General features: G+C 37.2%; 1 protein-coding gene across 5 annotated transcripts in view; it reads right to left on the bottom strand.

The window, feature by feature from the left end:
- Nucleotides 1-23,148, bottom strand: part of CACNA1D (calcium voltage-gated channel subunit alpha1 D) — a 168,517-nt gene that overhangs the window by 7,432 nt on the left and 137,937 nt on the right. For 4 of the 5 annotated variants that reach the window (XM_085236268.1, XM_085236267.1, XM_085236270.1 and 1 more), the window contains 12 exons: nt 21,409-21,537; nt 20,616-20,681; nt 19,576-19,667; nt 17,931-18,090; nt 16,786-16,913; nt 16,563-16,659; nt 15,396-15,498; nt 14,243-14,344; nt 8,494-8,624; nt 2,572-2,688; nt 779-1,146; nt 460-486 (listed from right to left, as the gene is read on the bottom strand). In XM_085236268.1, the coding sequence (XP_085092394.1) occupies nt 460-486; nt 779-1,146; nt 2,572-2,688; nt 8,494-8,624; nt 14,243-14,344; nt 15,396-15,498; nt 16,563-16,659; nt 16,786-16,913; nt 17,931-18,090; nt 19,576-19,667; nt 20,616-20,681; nt 21,409-21,537 (1,520 nt within the window). The remainder of the gene's footprint in view (nt 1-459; nt 487-778; nt 1,147-2,571; nt 2,689-8,493; nt 8,625-14,242; nt 14,345-15,395; nt 15,499-16,562; nt 16,660-16,785; nt 16,914-17,930; nt 18,091-19,575; nt 19,668-20,615; nt 20,682-21,408; nt 21,538-23,148) is intronic. The other variant, XM_085236269.1, reaches the window with a different exon arrangement.

The raw sequence follows: 23,148 nt of genomic DNA, 5'->3' as shown, positions 1-23,148 counted from the left end.
TGTCATCCAGAAAAAACTGAAACTGGGTGTGTACATCTACACACTACAACGACACTACAAGCTACGGCAGAGTGTAATTTAGCAATGAATTTCATGTAACACCATATCCAATTTTTAAATCTTGCCTTTGGAAATATTCAGACGTAAGACCAGGAGAGGTGTTGTGCCCCTTCAGATGCAATCTCAAACAACAATATTCACATAAGCTATCATCATTATCTTTCCAGCCTATGCAATTCAGTTTTAAACCAGGGTTACCATCAAGTGTGATCTTTGCCTGCTGAAAACAGCACGAACCTGCCTGGACATTTTTAATCAGAAGATTACTCTCAAAATTGGCAGTGGAAAATGTGTCTTAGAAGTACTTCCTTTTTTTTTTTTTCCCCCAGCATATGCATCCTGAGATGGTTAATTTTTAAAACTGGGAACTAATTTGTAAACATAAAAAAGTTAACTCACCTAATATATGTTTCGTAGTAGCGGGTTCTATCCAGGTAAGACATGAAATTATGGAGAAAGATATTTTATAATCACATAGTTTTGAGAAATTTACTGGTGATTACAATGCCTGTAAAGTAACTTCTATTTTAAGAGAACGACTATTTTCAAACCTTATTAAAATTATAAACTTTTCCCATATATTACAGTTATACTTTAAGTTCATAGATCAATAAGGAACTGAAATTAAGCTAAATATAACAAATTAGTTTCACATAGCACAAGTTTTCTTACAGAACATTCAAAATTCCTTGAAAAGCAAATACATGTGTACATTTACCTCCTACTGCTTGGTCTTCTACGCTTCTCATGGTCAGCTCTAGAGTATGAATGGTAACCATTTTCAGATCTATGCTCGTGACTTCCAAAATTAGCGTGTTTCCCATGAACAACTTTGGATACATTGGCATTATTGAGATTGGCATTTGTTGAGTTTGGAACTTGTTTTCCTACTGAGTTGTGGTTATGATGATTGTGGTACACAGAATTTCCTGTCTGAGGATATACATTTTTCTCAGGATCGCTTGCAGATGGAATTGAAGGCCGCTGCACATGTAAGGGACGGTGCGTGGTGTTGATCTGCTGAAATGAATCTCGTCTGTCACTGCTAATATGGTTTATATGGTTGCCAAAGAGGGCACCATTCCTCTGTTTTAGGGGAAGAGAAAGAAAAAAGAAAATCAGATACCTTAGTAGAACATATTTTTGACTGATGATTATTTACTTTTCTCCTACATGTGTACAGAGTAACAATTCAAATACATTGTGAATTTTCTTTCTAACTTCATGATGCCTCAGATGGCATCTCTTGAAGTGACAGACGTGATTGTGACAATGACAATATTTGGATTTCAAATTCAAATCAACATTATGCAGTGAACGTTATTCTTTTTCCATACACCTGTGACTTCTAGCTTTCTCCATGTTCCATTATACAGGAGAAACCCAGATTTCCATACACGAAGAACATGCACAAAATTCCTCAGAAAAGGACATGTGTGTGTAATTCTCAAAAAAGTTTTGGTGGAATTCTCCTATTCTCATGGAGCACTGGTTTGCAGCAGGCGTCACTCAGACAGGATGGAGTGCCATGCAACAGCTTGCAAGCATATCTCAAGTAGACAGCATTAAGCTTCAGTGGTTCCGTTCTTCCTTCTTGCAGAGGTACAAGAAAGAGCAATAACTCTTTATCAGCCCTGAGAGTGTAATGGATGGTGAGAAAGAGAATGAAGTGAAAAATTATGACTATGTCATGCAACTCTCTTTTACATCTAACCCAGATTATGTAGCCTCCCTGTCTAGCCAGTTGTGGGTCCTGGATGACAGCAGTCTGTCTTGAAGCTCAATCTAGAGAAGACAGGACGTTATGATGATTGGCAGAGAAACGCATCCACTGCTGGTCACTGTAGCACTGTCCCCAATGCCACATCCTCCTCTTTGGTGAAGGGCAAAAGCAAGCTATGGGGTTTATGACAATTTCTGCAGAAGATCGCCTTTATATCTACTTCTTAATTAAGCTTTCTTGCTGGCTAACAATGGTGTGCAGATAGCTCCTGAAACTAATCTTTTTCCCAGATTGATTTTTGTTGATATCCCTCACAGGAAACTGGACTGGCCTTTATGCTTAGCTGACTACAGTGTAAATCAAGTTTTTTTTTTATACATGCACCTTTACATCTGTTGAGGCTTGGCTGCCTAGAATTTCATCTCTTCCACCAAAGCAGAAATTAGGGTATGTCCAGTTTCCTTAACACTATCACAATTTGGTTTTGCAGGCACTGTGCGAAGCTCATATCTTTCTTAGAATCTGCTTAAGAATAAGTAAGAATTAATAGGAAGGAATTAGGAGTGGGAGAATCACCCAACAGGAACTGCTTCTTAAGATTATGACGAGATGCAGATGTCCTGGTAATACCTCTTTTCCAGATATAAATGAAACATACTGATGTTCATTAAATATTTATGTTTTGCTGACTTGAGGTTTTTATTATTCTTCCACATTCAGGGATAAGCTCATTCTATAAAACTCATATTACATAACAAAAAAATCACATAGCTGTGTTCTGACATTACTTTATAAACTTCTTCTTCCTCGTCTGGATTGTTTTCCTCTGGTTCATCATCTTGCAAGTCACAGGATATAGCTCGGCGTATTTCAGGGCCGATATCATGAAGTGTCCTTAGTCCTGCCTAAATTAAGGACAATATCATAATATATTAGGAATGCAAATTCTTTAGTTACTTTTAAAAACAGTCATCAAGTTGTTGTATCCTGGTAGTTGTAGAAGATGCATCCCGCTATATGCCTCTGTACTATTATAAATAAAAGGCCTGTAGTCAACTACAATCCAATCCTGTTGAGGTGATCACGTCCTTATTATCAGAGTAGGTGCTGACTAAAAGACCACTGATGTTTATGGAACCCTACGTCATCTTATAATAAAGCAATAAGCAATTGACAAGAACTATAAGAGCGTATTTCAATGGGATGTATGTTTAATGTCCAAAACATGTTTGCAGCCTGTGTTCACACAGGAAACATGAGGAGATCTTAGCTATAGCAGCAGTAGTTTTAGCAGAGCTCAAATGGTAAAGAAAGCAGTGAAATAACTGCAGCCCATCTGCACCGCACTGTGATACACAGAAATCTGTTTTAAAGCTTTGGTTTAAGACAGAAAGCCACCTAGCTCCAGCAGCTGGGAGCTCAGCACGTAGTCATTCAAATTCCTTCTCCAGTCTGCTATCACTAGCGACTTGACAGGAGGTCGGTCTCTGCTGGGACTGCCAATGAGAGACCTACACTTGGCACAATTGTTGCCCACTATCTAATAGCCTATTTCATCATTTAGCTTTGTATTTTTGATACAGATACGTATCAAACACATGTTATTTGCATGGGGAATGGGCATGAAGATGTGCATTATTCCCAAGAGGAATAACATGGCATGAAAATGCATGGGGAGTTTTGCATGCTTCATTGCTGCGGACAGAACTGAAGGACCGTGGAGGACACCACGCGTGGCTCGGTCCCACTCACGCGACCCCGGCAGCACGCTGCAGCCAGGCTTCAGCTCCGAATGGAAAGAGCTTGCTGGCTGGGGAGCAAAATGGTGTTTGGGCAGTGTGGGCAATCAGAACCTGGAAAGGGATCAAGCAAAAAGCTTCATATCTGACTTTACCACACACTCTTCTTCAGTTCTCGCTTTAGTATTTCACTTCCTAAAATAGGTGCTCACATTACCTACCTGAATTGGGCAATTATGTTCTGTTTCTCAAGGGTGAACTTTGAGAGATAAGCTATAATTGAACTAAACTGAAAATCACTTACTGGAAAGTTATTATACAAAGTACTTTTCATGAATACATTCTCCTACTTCTTATGCTAACTGCACAGCCAAGCTTAGCAAGTTTGCTAGTGTCATAATTGTGTTAATTGTGTAAGGTACTAAAGGGAAGTAACATTAACATTCCCAGGTACGGATTTCAAGGCAGACCAAAGGCTTAACTAGTTTGGTTACTCAGTCATTAGTAACAATCATCACTTGCATTTCCAAATCATTGACATTTTAAAATAAACTGTAGAATAAACAGAATACAATCTCAGAAATCCTAAAGTAAGAAAACAAGCATGCAGAAGAATAGGTGAATAGACCTACGCTACAACAGTGAACATAAGGGACACAGTAGCCCAGTCTTGGTTCCCCAGCATTACAAATCTCCACTGAGCCCATCCTCTCACACTGAGGCTGAGCTCTGCTCTACAGCTGCACAAAAACTCCAGGCTTTCACTCAAACCCAGTCTCCCTTCTAGCTGTGCCTCTCTGTGAACACAATACTCTAAGATAGCAGCATTATAAATTTTAACTCTGGCAAAAACTACCAGCTTATATTCCTGTCTGACAAACAGTGACAACTTCCCATAAATGTATGCCTGAATGCTGAGAAAAGGCATATGTTTGTCAGCAACATATTCAGTAGTCACGTAATTTCAATTACACGTCCCACTTCCTTCTGGTTTATTTCTTGGAGAATTACTCCCTTTTAAAGAAGGCTAAATAAAAGCAGGCAGCTTTTATCATCTCATTTCTCTTCAGCATCATTAATTTGCCTATGACAGATCTTTTGCAATGACACAACCATTTGCAAAAGAGTAAAACCTGGATCACTGTACATAAACATGTATCTGCTGGTTAAGCTAAAACAATCAGCTTTATTCTCCGACATTCAGTACCAAAGCCATAGATTCTGCAAGCAATAATTGTTTGCAGAATTAAAACATTCCTCAGCTTATTTGCACTAACAGATTCATCTACAATTTTGCCAAATCCGTCATTAAAATGACCACTCCCATGTACTGCCCTATTTTAAGCAGAGTACAGTAAAGTATTCCAAGCAATCTAAGAACAATTTTTCTGCCAGGAGAGTTCTGCATCATGAGACAAATTCCCATGCTGCACTCTTGCTGATAAGATGACCATACTTTGAGACATGAACCAACTACTGCTGAAGTTGGACTGATGCAGAAATACTTATCTGGCATTAGGAATATTGCTCCTCTAAACCACTTCAAAAGTCTTCTGCAAAGACCACAATGGAAGTATGCAGTGATAAAACATTTTCTTTTTACCTACAAGTATGTTTTTAGTGGATACATTTATTTATTTATTTATTTATTTTTGCATATAGAAGTCAATATTTATGTACATTTACCCTGTAGCTTTCAGCAAACTTTGTTTTCAAAGACATTTGAAGATGGAAAGATCTATAACAGAGAAGATGAAACACATGCAAGTGATGTTCAGCCAGTAGTTGTAAAGAGATAACAATCAAAACTGCACACTAAATTATTCATGCTGCTCTGCAAGAAAGCAGCTGTTGTTTCTACTCAGGTTTGTTGATGTTTCTTTGAAGTGGAGGAAGAGAAGAGATGCATGCTACTGTGTTTGACTGCATCTAATTCTATTTAAAGACTTCACGAGACATTTGCAAAAGTGTTTTTCTTATTCAGACATTTTCTCTGCCAAATTTAATTTCTAATGCCTTTGTTGTCTAATTTATTGTGTGGGAAAGATGAGAAGCATCAGTCCAACAAAAAATATTCTTCTTAAGAATAATTCTAGTATGCCAATTAGCAAACTAGTGACACACAGTGCTTTGAGCAACGTAATTACATAATAAAGCCAAGCGTGGCTTCAAATAGACTTTCTCCTAAATATACTAGATGCCTTGAAATTACCACAACAATTCTGTGCAGCTGTGCTTTATGAGGCACAATAACACCTGCAATTCTTTCAAGATGTCACGAAGCACAAAGCACTCAGCACTAATACACTGTGTGCTAGACCACATCTCATGAGACAATTAATGATGCCTCTGTCTGTGGCACAGCGCTGAGATGACATGTGTGCTTTTAAATGCTGAAGTAACAGAACTGTAGGAGTCTCTCAGTGGGAAAAAATGTCCTATGACTGATAACCATACCTATGAATTAGTCATTCAGAGGGAGAGCACTTCAAAAATACCTGAAAAGCACCATGCAACGAAACACAAAAATGTTTAAAAGTCAAGTCAAACGTGGAAACATAAAAAAGTTAAATATTTCAAAACGATTATTTTTAACTACTAGCAAATAGTTTTAAGATCAATTTTATACATCTATATCATTCATAGAACAATCACATAATTTTAGATCTTCCTTTTACAGTAAGAAGATTTTATATGATGAAAAAGTCCAAAGTCAGAACCTTCAGAAAAGCATGTCAATGTTCATAAACATTGGAACAACCAAAAAAGGATTTTCCCTATAAGTGAACCAAGTGCAAATCTGTCTTGATGTACGAAGCAGCCTACACATAAAGAAGTTTAAGCTTACATTAAGATGAGTAAATGCAACAGTTTGAATAAGAATCACTATCACCACAAAATTTCTTGTCATAAAATAAACAGTGCTCCATAGTTGAGGTATTTTACAGTGATATCAGGAAATGGAAGTGACACTTATAAGCTCTGCTTCATAGATTATAGAAAAATGATGGATAGTTACATATATTGCTATATAAACTCACTGGATCTGAAATAAAGCACAAACATGAATTCTTAATTCTTATGTCTTAAGAATTTCACAGTGCTGAAAGCATATGACTATGAAACTCTTCATAAAACCATTTTACTTTCAGAAAACGAACATGTTTTTTACTACCTGCTTCTTTTACAGTGAAGAAAACAACAAACAAAAAACCCCAACACCACAGCTGCACTGATACAACATAAAAATAAGCTGAAACTAATATGAACAGAATAAAAATCCAGAACTCCTAGAGTAAGAAAGAGAGCATGCAGAACAGCTGAATAGACCTACGCTATAGCAGTGAACATAGGAGACATAGTAGCCCAGTCTTGATTTCCCAGTGTTACTCATCTCCATCGAGTCCATCCTCCAGTGCTGAGGCTGAGCTCTGCTCTACAACCACACAAAGGCTCTGGGCTTTTGCTCGAACCCAGACTCCCTTCTAGCTAAGCCCTGCTGTGAATGCAACATCAACGCAGCAGACAATTAAATTGAACTTGAGCAAAACTCGTTAACCCCTCAGCTGAGGCTTACTAGAGGGCTTTTTTTCTCCCAAGCTAATTGTTGATATTAGTTTAAAAAAAATAATCGTGAGAAAAAGTGTAATTAGATAACCTGAAGTATATTCCCCAAATCAAGTTCTGCTCAATTGATCAGTGTTTTGTTTATTTGTGATACGAAGAGAAACTTTTATTTGTACCTGCTAACAAAGAGAGTTATGTGTAAATAAATGTAAAATTTAGAGGAAAATATTACATAGATTAGGCTAAAATTAATTCATCATTTGCTCTGCACAGTAGATGAGCGTAATTAAACCTGTTCATGCTTCACTGAGCATTTATCTTTACTGGCAACATGACTACTGTTTGGCTCGATACACATTTCCATCACCACCAGAAAGCCGTCTCTTTAACAACTGCCACAGAAGAAAAACCGGAGCAAAGTTATATTCCTTCTTAATGCATAAATATCAGTCAACAGGACAAGAAAGGCACTGTGAGCAATCCAACCCTAAGGAATTTTGTGACTCATACCCTAGGAGTGTACTTAATGCAACAAAAATGTTAGTAGACAGCTAACAGGAATTACTGCTCATCATTTCAAAACTAGTTGCTTTTCTTCTCTTCATAAGGCCCAGTAACAGAAATAAAGTCCTAATCCAATAAAAATAATGCAGTGTATGATATCCAGAATTATTCGAGGACAGCCTCCCATTTTTCTGTTTCAAAGTTTATAACACAAAGGGTATACCCAGATAGAATCTTTCAAATTATAACCTCCAGATCACTTATACTCAATGGACAGCTTGCTGCAGGCTTCCTGAGAGAGAAGGTCACAGAGCACTGTCTATAGTCCTGGTTTCCATCTGATAGCTTGTTTTAAGAGACAGGCAGAAGTACATGGCATTAATAAAGTATGCTGATATTCATTCTATAGAAAGTTAAGTTCCAAATAGTGAAACTGCTGATAGGAAGTAATTTCACCAGTAATCATAGTGGGAAAAAAATAAAAATAAAAGAACAATGAGAATTAGGAAGCAAAACAACATCATATAAAAATTTCTTTACTAAAACACCTGTCAGGATGTTTTCTGAGAACTGGCTTAAAATGTGGCAGAACGCAAGCAATAAAAGAGAAGTAAAACAAATAATGGAAATGGTAGCTTAGAACTTCATTTATCTGATTTTACATCAACTCTATTGGTTGAGGAATCTTATAACTGTTGCTACCATTTGAGTAATCCACAGAGAATAATGTACTGCACTTACCTTGTTACAGACAGAAAAGCAGGATTATGTTTTACTTTTCTGATGAACAAAGAGTCCCAGCTAAACAAAATCCTTGCAGCACTGCACAACCATCAACATTCATCTACCTGGTATGTCAAGCTCACAAAATGGTTAGTTAAAATGTAAAAACAAAATCACCTGCAGAGCAATCGTGGTATTCTTCGCAGGATATTTCCCCACCAGTCCTTGTTCTTTGCGTTTCTTGAATTTCCTAAAGTAGTCCTGTATCAGGAAGGTGGCATAGAACTTCCCCACGGTTACCTCATCATCTAAATGAACAGACCAGACAGATCTCTCCCAGGTCAGCACATTTGGCAATAGCCTGTACACTCATATCTGATTTGGGGGAAGAAACGTGACGGGTGCAATAGGCACTACACTTTCACCTTACAATAATGGGACCTCCAGCTAGCTTGAAGCAATGTTTTAGCAAGCAGGTTATGCATAGTCAGTTAAGTGGAGTCATCCTTAATAAAGAAGAAAATACAACACTTTACCAAGTCTCACGTACCTGTGGGTTAGTTCATGTAAGTTTCTAACAAAACCATCCGCACGTTTGTATGTGCATAGAAACTGAAATATTGGCTTTCATTAGTTGAAATAAACAAATTAAAACAAGAGTTTCTGTGACTTACACAACAGTTACTCTATACAAAATGTCCTGCTCACAATATCTCACTTTTTATTCCTGCTGCTACAAATTTTCTTGATCAGTGTATTAATATAGTATTTTTGTAATTACATAAGGAGTTTGACAACCTTATAGGTTGCTTTGCTATGTACTTTCTTAATATCTTCCACTTTGAATTGGCTGTGTATCCCAGATAAACAAGTTGGGCTGTATCTTTTGCTCTCTTGCTGTCACCCAAGAAAGCTGACTCTAGACTGAAATCTCACTGTGTTTACAATTTCACACATTTTCTCTTGCTTAAGTGAAGATTTGGTCCCTCACCACCTCCCAGTCAGATGGTGATAAAAATGAATATGAAACACACATGGTGCTTCCCGATATTATTGTATTGTACTGCCTCTGAAATGCTGATAGGTAGGAAAATAATTCATGTCAATTAATTTTGTGCAGCTCAACAGATACACAGACTGTCAGTACAGTAAAAAAACACCATTTTCTAGAGTCACTATTGTGAAAAGAATCCAAATTTCAAAGTTTTCAAAGTTCAAAGGTACCTTGCAATACCAAAATCTCCTAGTTTGTAGCATGTTAGCATGTTCCATTCAATCATTCAGCTGTGTAAGTTTGACCTCCTGACATGTAATATGCTTGCCAGAAAACTAGGAATAGTTTTCTATTCAAAAACATTGCTTTTGTTCTCACACACTTCTTTCCCCCAGAGTTACCTGGCATGAAGCTAGCTGTTTCTCTTACTGCTGTGTTGCCTACCCTCCATATTTTTGCAGTATACCAAGACAGCTATTTGCAACTGGTTGGGTAGAGCTCTACAGAAAGGAAGCCCCTGGCAGGGCCCACATCCTGACAGTAAGTCCCTGCCATCCCAGTCACCACAGACAGCTGCTTACACACTTCAGGATCTGGGTTACACTGTCATCACTGGTTTGGTTGCACACAGAAAATCTACTGTGCTCATACGTATTTTAACATATCTTTGATAGAAGAAAAATCTTATTACTGTTTTTTTTTTTTTTTTTAAAGTTTAACTCAACTGTTTTTTCTCTCTAATGAAGATTTAGTACAGACCTGAGAGGTATCTTCATTTGCTTTGTTTGTCTTTATTTCTTACTTATGAACACATCTTGTTAAGCAAGATTTTCCCCTCTCAAGAGATTTTTTTTAAGTGACTGACATTTACTGTAACATCATACATTAGTGTTTGAATAAAACATTCTCCTTGTGTTTTAGCTTTATCAATAATCTGTCCCACTGTATCTCACTAATAATTGTTAACAGTATTTTTACCTGTATTATCACAGTTTTTGCTAATTTAAACTTTCTACTTTTTATGACCTGCTTTCAAGTCAATAAAAAGAATGGGGGAAATCCAATTTGTGTGTAAAACAGTTAGAACTTATTTCTGCCTCTGTGACAAAATTTGTCCCCAAGTGAATCCTCAGCATTCAAAACAAGCTCCCTCCAGAGTTCTCTGGATGTATTTCAGTATAATTTATGATGTAGGCTGTATGCATGTGAGAAACTACACCAAGCTTTAATTTGAGGAAAATTGCACCAGGGATGTATTCTCCTAACGTTTTATTTCTTTTAAGGTATCAGAGCAAAACAAATTATAGTAATTGCCTTAAAATATCTTGGCTGGAAGACCAGCCTGTCATGGGAAATGTCTTTGCACATTAGTGTGTCTGTTCTGCCAAATACAGGCATCTCTTCAAGGGCTGAGTGCCTCCAGTTCCCACTGGGAAGTAAGGACTCCACAGCTCACAAGAAAAGCTCCCCAGTGTCTCAATTCAGTCTCAACAGTAAAAAAGCTTTTTTACTGACTCCCCAAATCTAATTTTTAATCTTTTGTGTGAGCATTTGTTTTGATGCTCGTCTGTAATCTCTGTTGGAGGCTTCTCTGGAGCCTAGTGGTCTTTCGTATTCAGAAGATGTCTCTTTATAAGTATCTGATCTAAACTTGCCTTCCTTAGCTTAGCTGAATCCACTCATTTCTGCAATGCATCCTTGGTCAAATTCCCCAGATGAGCCTTTCCCCATTCTTTGTATTATTTTGTTTCAACTATTTGAACAGAACTCTTTGAGGAAGTGATATAGCAAATGGCTCCTAGAAAGAACACGCACATAGAAGTGACAGACTCGATAAAACATACACTACCACGGGTTGCACTTAGAGCATGTCTCAAGACAGGCTATGATTACTGACTGTACCTGAGACAACCATACCTCCAAAGTCTCAGTATGCACAAATGAAGGGCCCTATTAATTGCTGTGGACACACACCAATTTTTTTAATAAGCATATTAGTTGAATGCATTACCAGTTTCCTGAATCGTGCATGCCAAAGTCTGTATGTACAAACAAGATGCATGTGTACTTCACAGGCACAGTCAGTTGTATTGCAGACACGTGCACACAAGAACTGAAGCTTGGCCAAGGGGAGCCATCCTTGACACACAGAGCCAGATATGGACAGGGAGGGAGGCAGCTAAGCGTAACTGACCACGGTATCAACAGATCTATAGCTACAATTGGGGACAGCAAAAGGAATCATTTCAGTAGGAAGTTATTGCAAGAGAGGGCAAAAAGTATTAGGCAGGATTAAATGGGCTTGCAGGTGGAGACTGGGGAATTTAAAGAATAGAAAGCAGGTGAATCTTTAGCGGGTGGTATGTCTTTCTCTTACTCTGTAGTCTCCTAGGAATATTAATACATTTATACATTCAGGCTTTTGACTTTCATTCTACGTTCTTGCAAAGCAGCTTCAGTTTTCCTGAAAATCTGTTGCTAGCTCTTAACAGTTTAATTAAATTATATTAATGAGTTATTCAGCCAGTACCAACACTTAGCTGGCTGCCCATTTCTGGCACATCTGTTTATAAGTAAGCAAAAAAAATGAAATTCTTTGTGGATTGTTTTCATTCTGCTCTGCAAATAATTGATCTGTTCTCTTTGCATTCAGGAGGCATGATCACAGGCACATAAAGAATCTAGCATTCAGTAATATCAGCAAAAGTAGTATTTGAGAAAAATATCATGAACAGCCCAATACTTGTAAGTACATGTGATTCTAGTACAGTGAATTTGGATGCTTGGTTGATTTATATTGGAAACCTGTCTCCTGGTAGACTGTTACTTATCAGCTGTCACTGGTCTTGCTGTCATATGCAATTTTCTATTGAATACTAAGCTTTGATAGAAACAATTTTTTTTTTTTCTGAATACTAAGCTATTTTACACTCCTATGGCATATGAATGTAAAATAGCTGTATTCCTTTTTTGTGTGTGTGTAGATAGGTTACGCTATTTTCAATTATTGTGTAAGTTTTAATGAGGCCTGCAGAGAAATGAAGTTAAAATGAAATTGAAAATTGGTGAATCTTAACAACTTCGATGGTTGGACTAGATGTTCTTAGCAGTCTTTTCCAACCTTAATGGTTCTCTAACTTCCCATAATGTCTTTGTTTATACTGTAGAAGCCATACAGGTTTTTATCATGCAGAGTGTGACCTAGATTTTCTGTCTTCTAGCTACACTGAGGAGCTAAATTTGTGGAAGAAATATTAGCAATGGATTTTAGTATAGCTGAAAGTTAATATACAGCTTATATTCAGCAATGAGATGAAACTGAAGTTAACAGTGAGTTGCTGTGTGGGATTAGTTCTAGGAAAGTGATCTTTAAAGATTCTTTGTCAGATTGGTTTAGGCAGGCACAGCTCGCTATTCTGAAGCATGCATCTCTATTTCAATAAAAAATGTAGGGGAATAAAGTTGGCAAGAGGCAACACCAATTCCATGCCACCACCCTAAAACAGAATTGCTTCAGAATATTCGGAAAGACTCATAGTTGAAAGGAACAGAGGCTGCAGAAAAAGCTCAAGCACATAGTTACAACAATAACAAAGCAATTCATCTATGCCATGCAAGCAACTAGGTGTAAAGCCGAAAATAACAGAGTAGAACACAAAAAAATTGTTTTAAATGTGCAGTATCAGTTCCCCTTTGGATCATCAAATTTGCTAGATCTTTGTCTTAACCCCCACTAGCAGCTGGCAGCCACCACACCAGTAGCATGTGGCTCCCTGCAGCGACCAAGCTAATGCTGCTTCTGGGGTCATGCTGTACAGCAGGGCAGCCAGCATGCTCCTCCTCCCCTAGAGACTGAGAGTGTCACCTTCAGAAAGGGATCAGCCTCCACCATCATCGGGCCTGGATCTTGAGTCTGCTTCCAAACCTGAGTCTGATCAGTCTTGAAAGCTGCTGTAACACTATAAAAGTACAATAAACTACAAAAAATACCAGGTGATTACAGTGGATTGGTATATTGGATGTCTAGATACCTCTATCCTGGGTATGAATGGACAGTGCAACAGATCCTGCACCTTTAAAACTTGAAAAAGCAAGTACAATGTCACCTAAATCTATACTATAGCATATTGGTAAAAATGTATATATTGAAAAACTCTAAATATATATATTGGAATATATATATTTAAAAAGAAATATAACAAATATTTGATGTCATCTTACTGCACGTAGAAACAATATACGTGCCTCATACCTCTTGTAAACACATTGGTATGATAATTTAGATATTTTTTACATGGGCCATATTCATACCTCAGTCATACTGGCCTAAATCTGAACCAGTTCCATTATGCGTTGGCTGTGGAACTGCTTTGGGTTAAGCTAATGTAACTGAGATAGTTTAGCCTCTTGCTTTATCAGTTTAGCAGAAAAAATATTTTTAGTCCTGCAATCAAAATTTTTTTAGTTTCCTCCTCCCAGAAGTATATTCAACACATACAAAGACATCAGCTAAAATGTAGTGTACACTGTCAAGCTTAATTAGTAAAAAAAAATGCATATTATTTAGCTGAATGCATTGAAATAAAACTTACTTTAGGTTATTCCACTGAATGACTTGAAATTAAGACTAAATTTAGGTCTAATTAGGTTGGGCTTTTTTTTTTTTTTTTTTTTTTTTTGGTCAAGCAAGAAAATAAACATTAAATACATTTTCCTCTTTCTTTTTAATCTAAGGATGTTGTATTAATTTGTCCTACATTTTTTATCTAAAGTAACAGGATATAACAGTCTCTGTATTATTTTGTTATTATTGTTTGTTGTCCTTTAATGACATTATCACTTCAAGTTTTACTAATTTTATTTCTTTAGTCCCTACCAATCTAGAAAGGCCAAAAAGAAAAAAGAGCATATAGCAAAGTTTATCACACTGACCGCCAGCCGGAGGGACAACTTGGTCAAGTAATTTCATGCTAGTTTTCTTCCATATTTTCTTTATAACTGCTCTAAGTTCTTCATTTGCTTGCTCTAGGTTACCTGTGGTAACGAAATAGAGACACAGAGGATGGCATTTATATTTAAATTAGCTGCAATGAATGATCCTTTGGATATTAATTAGCTGTATCCATATAAAGACTAATAAAGACTGTGAGCAGCAGCCTAAGCTCCATGGAGTAGCAGATAAGAACACTACAATAATTAAAGAGAAGAAAAGGTGTAAGAGGATGAACTTCTTGGGGCTTTGAAGTTTGGAGTTCAGCAACAGCAATTTACAGATCTTGGCTCTACTCTGTCGCTGCTTACTATCTTCTGCTTAAATTGTGCAGCACATGACAACTCTGCAAGCCACATCTTTCCTTATCCAAAGCTGATCCTTTTTTTTTTTTTTTTTTTTTGGTTTATTCACAGTAATTTCTCAACTTTGCAGGCTTGCAGGTTCAGCTGAGCATCTTTTGCAGTGCTATTCTTAGCCACAGTGTTGATTGAGGAGGCTTAACTTGCGTACTGTTGGCAACGGAGCTCAAATTCTACTGAGAACAGCAGAAGACGTGGAACAGGAAGAAATGAAAGTAAAATAATGACAAAATATATAAAATGAAAGGCAAAATTCCCTTGAACATAACACATTTTCAGGGCTTTTCACTCTGATGCAAATTACAGAAACCCATTCAGCCCCATCATAACGAGTTTCCACCAACCTGGGGATGTCACTTTCAAGGCTGCAAAAGCCACAGTTGCACTAATATGGGATCCAAGGTATTAAGTTAAAGATCAATGAGGAGGAAGCATCTTGGTTGAGTAGAAAAGGGAACTCATTCCTTCCTAGCAGTAGAACTCCTGGTACACAACTGCTAAGTGTTTTTAAGTGACCAAGTAAAAGCATGCCATAATTTCTAAGACTGCTTGGGCTTTGGCCTCCCTTTATTTTCTAAACAAATCATTCCCAGCAATACACAATACAAAACCAAAGCAAATCCACTGAGACTTAAGAAGCCTTACTCATGTTCAACAAAAGTAATAATTTCTTGTTTTTCCTCAATGCACTTTCTGACAAGTGCAATAAAGGCTTGGCAGATAGGAACCTTACCTTCTGTTTTTATCTTTAGAGCAGTCCTAACCAAAGCAAACAAAGTGGCATTGAACATGACGGTTCCATCGCTATTTAGTGGCATATTCATGGCTACTAACCTCTGTGAAGGAGAAAAAAACACTTTGTTTGAAAAAAAGAAAAAATACCTTCTGTAACTTTCACTTCTGAAAAGGTGACATAATCAAATGATATCACTGAGAGACATAACATTATGGAACTCTTCAAAAAACACTGAGCCCTCTATCCCAGCTGTCTGTAATAAACACCACTATCACCTATTTCTGATACTAATGACACGGATGCTTCTACCACAGCTAGAACTCCCAATAGTTTTCATGGGTTTTGGCACTCCTTTTGACCCTTGTGTTTTATACACCAGCTTGGATATTAATAATACAAATATAGAAAATTCAAAGCAGAGTGTTGTTGTGAGGGTCCTTTAAGGTGCAATCGGATTCCTACTGAAACTGCTAAAACTAGAACATCCGTAGTTTTGAATTCCTTAAATAATATAATAAAGCAATTCTGAGTAGCTTTTCAACTTCTATATTAAAATGCAATTATTTGTCATACAAATCACACATTGCGCCTAACAAATTTTACTTTATTCTAAATTTTTGTTAATTTTCAGTTTTCTCACTCACTTCTGCATATTATTTGGATATTGTTATTCATCTCTGCAAGGCTTATCATCTTGCCATCTCTTCCCTTCAGTATCACTTCTATGTTTCATGTGAAGCCAAATGTTCCATGAACGCACCTGTACAAACACTTTATGAAAACTACATTGTGAACTAAAGTAAAGTTCCACTTTCTCCCTCAGATTTAAAAGAAACCAGAAGTTACTGGGTCACCATCAATGCTGGGTTGATTTACTTCATATCACAATAAAAGACTAACGATAAACGTATAGACCAACTCCTTTTATTTTGGTGTTCTGTCAAGAATTTTATGTTGGCAATAAATTCAAATGATTACACTGAGAGAAATGACACTGATATTGCTGGTTTAAGTCAATCCTGCAGAAAACTGGGAAAACTAGAGAGTGGAGATCTTGTGAATAAACAGAATTACTGAACAGACACAACAAGTGTTTGGCAGAGTTGAACAAATGAATGTTTAAACAGTGAAAGAAACCTACAAAGGAAAAAGTGCAGAACCTACCTTGCAGGCCACTCGGTGAGGGCATAATTTGCCAAAACCAAGTGGTGGCTGAATGCGTCTCAGTAACGTAACCACATCAAGATGCTTTATCCTTCCCCTAGAACCAACACATATCAATTACCAAATATAGATACATTCTCAAAGTATATATTGTGCTCTGCTTTCAAGCAGAGCATTCTCATTTTTAACAGGTAAGTTCTACCAGATAAATGATCTAACTTACTTTGCTTCAGGGTCATATTCTGACCATATCCTTTTGAACTCATCCAAATGATGAGGACCCAGAATGGACCAGTCACGTGTCAAATAGTCAAAGTTATCCATAATGACGGCCACAAATAAGTTTATTATCTAAAAAGCAATTAAGAACACAGATCTACATTTAATTTTTTAAAGCACAAATATTTTCAATAAATAACTGTATAAGGTAGGAGGTGCAGAATTCAAACAGTTAAATAAATTGATCTTATAAATAATGATTTTTGGCAAATACTACTGAATATCACAGAAAATACTTCCTGAAAATTTAACTGCCCAATTGGAACTCTATCATGCAACCAGATGACAAGAATGTGATTCTGCTGTGCAGTACTCAATCTTTGACATAGGCTGTTTAATGTTTTTGTTTCTCTTCCTTGACTGGCCAGACCAAAGAATACAACATTTGAATGACACATTGCATATTTGTATTCACAAGATTCACTGTCATGCCAATAAGATTTCTGCATATATTTCATTAATATAAGAGATGACACTGAATGGTTATGTTTACAGTAGTTCAGGAGTCTGTTCAATCCATCTCCTTTTGCCAGGAGAACAGAACTGTGAATATAACGAATCAACCAGCCAAGGCACCTGCGATGGGGAAAAACATATTCCAGAGACTGCTGTAGAACAAATAATTAATTATGCCATGGATTAGGAAGAAAGTTTATAGTTTAGATCTCTTGCCACAGTTGGAAAACACTTGTAGAGACACATACAAATTCTGTTAAGTTTAAATAATACTGATATAGCATTACTAAGCCAAATGAACTGCAGTTTCATTATTAATGACACTTTATGGCATTACTGAAAAAAGACATAATAGCTGGTGAAAAGATGATCACCTTAGCTTTCAAATGTGCAAGCAACCACTTCTGGCTTACAGGGATGTTTGAGATCACAAGGATATTTAGTACATGAGAATTTGCTGGCGTGCAGCATAGGATACAGGATCTAGGGACATGATGAAAAACAAATCCTTGCAAATATGTTTTGCAAATAAAGATATGGGATTCTACATCATTTTCTGACTTCACTGCTGTTTTATTTCAGAAGAAATTAAAAAAGTTAAAACTTTTGATAGTAACCACCAGCTGAACTCACCAAAAATGCACAAAGCATATAAAAACTGATAAAGTAAATGATGGCAAAATTGCTCCCACACGTGTATTCTTCCCCTGGATTATAATCAGATTCGGGATCACAGCGTTTTCCAGGCAAACATGCCAGCATGATTTCCTGCCAGGCTTCTCCAGTTGCACACCTTTATAAAGTCACAAAGAGAAATGAAGTATTAATTGATCACAATGAGCTAAAGATGTATTAATTTGTTAAGTTCCAATAAAATGCCTGGAGCTGTACATGTAGAAATGTGAAAACAGATCATAAATTCCTCAGAGTAGGATCTAATTAAAAATTATAGGGTACGTTTCAAAAATGAGAAGCTTAGACCTGACAGAGCACACTCATGCACCAGAAAGGCTTGCATGTGAAAATTTTGCACCCCAAGCTGTGATTTACAAATTAAATAGTTATTGCAGAGCAGCTGTTGTGTACAAAAATATAAATCTGTCTATAAAGCATCGATCTTCATTGTGATATGCATATGGTGAACTTCTTCTGCATATCCCATGCATTAATTCAGTTTTGTCTGAGATCTACAGTGAGTGTGGAAGAAATGCCACATCATTTCAGTCGAGTCAGGTAACATGCAAAGCAGAAGGCCTGAATGAAAACACAGCAGTGTGGTGGAATACAGGTGCCCTCTTTCTCCTTTTTCTGGTTCTCCTGGCATCCACCTTATAAATTCAGAATGATCCTAACAACGGATCACAGAACTCTGTCCACTGGTCTATCTCCAGTACAATCAGTCCTGTGTTAGCACTATTAGCTGTACTGCTTCTAAGCTCCACGTTATGACCTGCTGATATATCTACTCATTAGGACATGGCTTTGATATCTCTGTTTGCTCTGATTTATGTCTGTTATCTCTTGATCTTCTTGTCAAACATGTCTGCTGTAAAAGAGAACCTTCTCTTTAGAACAGGGTAAAAAATGCAGGAGCCAAGTGGAGATACAGATTCACAGGCACTACAGTCACAAGATCAACAGCTCTAGAGGTATGCGTGATCCACATCATTCCCTCCACTTGCTCCAGGGCATTCTGAAGCACTTCCAACACAGGTTTACTCTGCTCTTAACCTCTCTAGTGATGGAGATTCCATAATTCCCCAGGATCACCTATATCAAGATTTAGCTACCTGTACCATCAGAACTTTTCACCTACTGCTTATCCGATGCCTCCTTCTGCAAGTTACACCCACCACTCACCATCTATTCATAAAATGTAAAGAACAGTTTATTTTTTCCATCTTTGCAACAGCTTTTCATTTTTTTCTTTTCAAACTGTCCAGCTTGATTGGCCTTCTTAAGAACAAAACAAGAGCAAAGTCATTTTTCATTTTCCCAACACCTGCACAGTGCCATCAGGACTGGCTATTTAGGCTCCACTGGAAGATAATTCCTCCATGAATGAGCTGTTTCACAAGAGCTGTAATGACTTCAGGCCTATAGCACCTGATTAGAATCCAGTGGATGCTCAGCATACAGCTGCAGACAGTATGTGCTGACAGGGAAATGTTTCTAACTTAGAAACAAATTTAGAGCAAATCCACAGAACAAGCTCTACAGAAATTTTTCCTGGACCACTGAAATGCGATGCACCAAGCGAGAGTTCAGGTTTACTCACCTGAAGAGAAGCAGCACAGCCTGGGGGAAAGTTTGAAAATTGTTGTTTCTGTTTATTTGATTGTTGTCTCTCATGGCCACTTTTCCAAACACCTACAGAAAAACAAGATTTTACTTTCATCTTAATGGCCCATACTCTCAGAAACTGTGGTCCCTGTAGTCTAGACCACCTTCAGCACATATGAAAAACACACATGTACTTTCTCTAATGTCCTTATATTTTTCCTGATAATGTAGATGTAGTAAATAATCCATACATACAAGATAATTCTTAATTTGGCATCATTAAATCATTATGACACCAATATTCCCTCTTGTATTTTAGATGACAACATATTTGCTTTGATCTGGCACCTATAGTCCTTTGCTGGGATTGAAACCCCATTACAATAGGTACTGTGCATACTTGCAATAAGAAATGATTGCTATCCTGAAAATCTCAAATTTAAGTAGACAGATGTAAAGATGGAAGTCAAAGAATGGAGTCTGAGCACCTTGTCCCAGACAGAGGTGAAAATGTTCTCCAAAATTAAACAGTAATTCCTTGGTCAAAAAAAGCACTCTTTCTCTCCAAAATAATTAATTGATATCCTCTTGCCGTACAGTGGAAGTCGTTATTTAATTAGGACAGATTAATGTTGCTGTACTCTGCATACATGCAGGTCCCTTGGTTTGGGAACCTTATCACTTTGGGATCAAAAGAAAATCTTTTTGATTGTAATGTCTTACTCCAAAAACAAATCTACACTAAGAAGCCATGTATTTTTTTCATGCATTTGTGCATAGGAATAAGCTACACAGTAAATGAAAGAGGAAGGTCACCCCTCAGCAAAACAAGATACTATAAGCACACCCCCAGCTCTTCTATCTTTTTTGGACTGTCAAAATCACAGTCAACAAAAGATGTCTACATTAATTTAAAAGCTCTGCCAAATAAATAGCACCACTGTCAAGAGAACATTTCAGAAAGCACCCTGGTAAATAGGTCTCAGGGTAGCCAACACTGTGCTTTTGTTGAGTGCTAAAAACACCTCAAATTACCTGCATTCCAATGACAGCATAGATGAAGAACAGCATAGCTATCAGAAGGGCAACATAAGGCAGAGCCTAGAAAAGGGACAGGTGAATTTTAATAATTTCACACCATAATTTCCATTTCAATTCACGAAAATAGTTTCTCTGTACACCACAGGCTCTTCCAAGGTTTTTCTTCCCAGGTAAATGCTTGAAATGTTATTACCTCTTAATAATCTGTCATATGCAATGAACATGAGCTTTGTTGTATTTTAAATTACTTGTGCCAGTAATCCAGGGGAAAGACCCAACTTTAGCAGTTTTAAATTATATTTATTACTGATTCTGCCAACATCCCATTGAATTACATTAACTTCATGTTCATCACAGTTTTCAGGGGCAAGGTTTCAAATATCTATTTATGAAATCAGTTCTTTCTAAGAAAAGATTCAATTCCTCTTTTTTAGTCACCTAATAAAATGTGTGGAAATACAAGATCAGTGTGCATCAAATCAAATAATCCTTTAATTTCACACAAAAAAATCCTTTTTAAGGCATATCTAACGCTTTCTATGAAATACTATAGAAATCTCACTGTGGCAGCAAACCTTTATGACAAAGAATGATCCTTGGACTCACAGAAGGAAGCAGCAGGTGAAGCTTCTTGTAGCATTAATATATAAATGTATTTCTATGTGCAATCATTGACAGAACAAATTTCAAAAGAAATGTTATTTGCACTCCACAATGTATCGCATCATAGAAACTGGTATACGAAATGGTTATAAGTATAAAGCAAATTTAAATAAATTTTGCTAACCTGAAATGACTTAATAAATGTCCACAATAAAGTTCTGATTCCTTCTCCTCTGCTGAGCAGCTTCACCAACCTCATCACTCGGAAAAGACGGAAAAAAGTGATGGAGATTCTCGCGCTGTCTTCGGAGTTCTGAAGAGTATCATGAAGAAGTCAAACCAAATACAAACACAGACATGCAACACTTTCAGAAAAACAACATCAAATGCAGAGGTGGAAGAGGTAAGATTTGAAAATGTATCTTGAGGGCCTTTTCACCTTGATAAGAATGATATGAGAGGAAAAGTTACATGCTAAAAACACAGGACCTGTAGAAATGCTTCACACATCACATGCATTTCCAAGTTTTCTGGTTTGTTAATAGGGATCATATTGGGTTTGATTGTAGCAGACTTCAATAATACATTGACAATGAATGTAAACCACTGCATACACCTTTGTAATAGGACAGTTATGAAAAATACAGAAAAAATCGGTGGAAAATAGAGACATGGTAAAAAGAATAAACTCAAGTAGAGGTAAAACCACTGGGGTCAGTTTACTAATCTTACCCCAGACTCATCAGTTGTGACTGTTTCAGTTGGCTTTGGCTTTAAAAAATTAAGAACATTAAATATTAAAATCAAGTAAGAGATCAAAAAAGCAGCTTCACCATAAACAGAAGGACATTTTTCATTTCTAAATGTAAATGAACATCTTTCAACTCTATATTCTTCCATAACAGAACAATAATGCCTTCAGTAAAAACTTCAATTTAGCATTTTATATTGGCTGACTCATACTAAAATCTGCTACTTTAAGACATGTTTAAGAGAGTCAATATGAACTGAATACAAACTTAAAAACTGTTCCCATGTAAGCCAAACAAAATTAGCCCCCAGTTTCTGCAGGTTATGTAAAAACGTAGCAGTAAGTCTTAAATACAACTCAAAAACAAAGCTTTGGGGTCAAATCAGCTTTTCAAGTTCTCTGCTGTGCTTTTTTTGAAAGTTAATTATTCCATCACTGGAATCTAACCATATTCAATTAACTGGGTTTGATATCAAATCAGGAGTTCCTTCAAAGCAAAGTTCACCAATTAATGAGTTACAGTTAGGAGAGAGGCATGCCAACTTCTTGATCGGAGCCAAAACTTCTCTTTTTCTAATGTTTCTGACTGTCTTTGGAGAAACTATCCCAGCACCCTAAGTGGCCAGACACTGAAGTACGGCAGCTAGAAAAGCTTCATGGGCCAAATGTCTATGCTTGTTTGTGCACTGACGTTCATTGCAGCTTCTTTCAGACTGAATAGAAAAGTCTTTAAAACTTCACAGCACCAGAATGAATGGATTCCTGGAGGTTAGATCCAAGTGATGGGACTTTCTCTCTTGCCCAAAAAGTACATCTTTTCAAAGTGACATTTTTCAACAACTGAGGTTACATATAGTGGCAGTAACCACGATGCCCTCTCAGTGCTGCTTCCAACACACTGCACGTGCATTGGGAACACTCTCAATGCCACTGAGTTAAATCTCAAGCCTTGCTGTTAGCTAGAGTGAGACCCAGGGGGAGAAAGGAAACAGAATGGAGATGATTCTTCTGAAAATACAGGCAGTATACACATAAGTGTACACTTTGCCCAGAGAAACTGCAGATGCCCCATCCCTGGAGGCATTCAAGGCCACTCTGGGTGGCCCTGAGCAGCCTGATCCAGTGGGGGGCAACAGTGGGGACATTGGATCTGGAAGAGCTTTATGGTCCCTT

Source organism: Meleagris gallopavo, chromosome 14 (assembly GCF_905368555.1).
Source record: "Meleagris gallopavo chromosome 14, MGAL_WU_HG_1.1, whole genome shotgun sequence".
Taxonomy (NCBI): domain Eukaryota; kingdom Metazoa; phylum Chordata; class Aves; order Galliformes; family Phasianidae; genus Meleagris; species Meleagris gallopavo.
The sequence above is the reverse complement of the archived record's forward strand: the minus strand, read 5'-3'. Positions and strand labels throughout refer to the sequence as shown.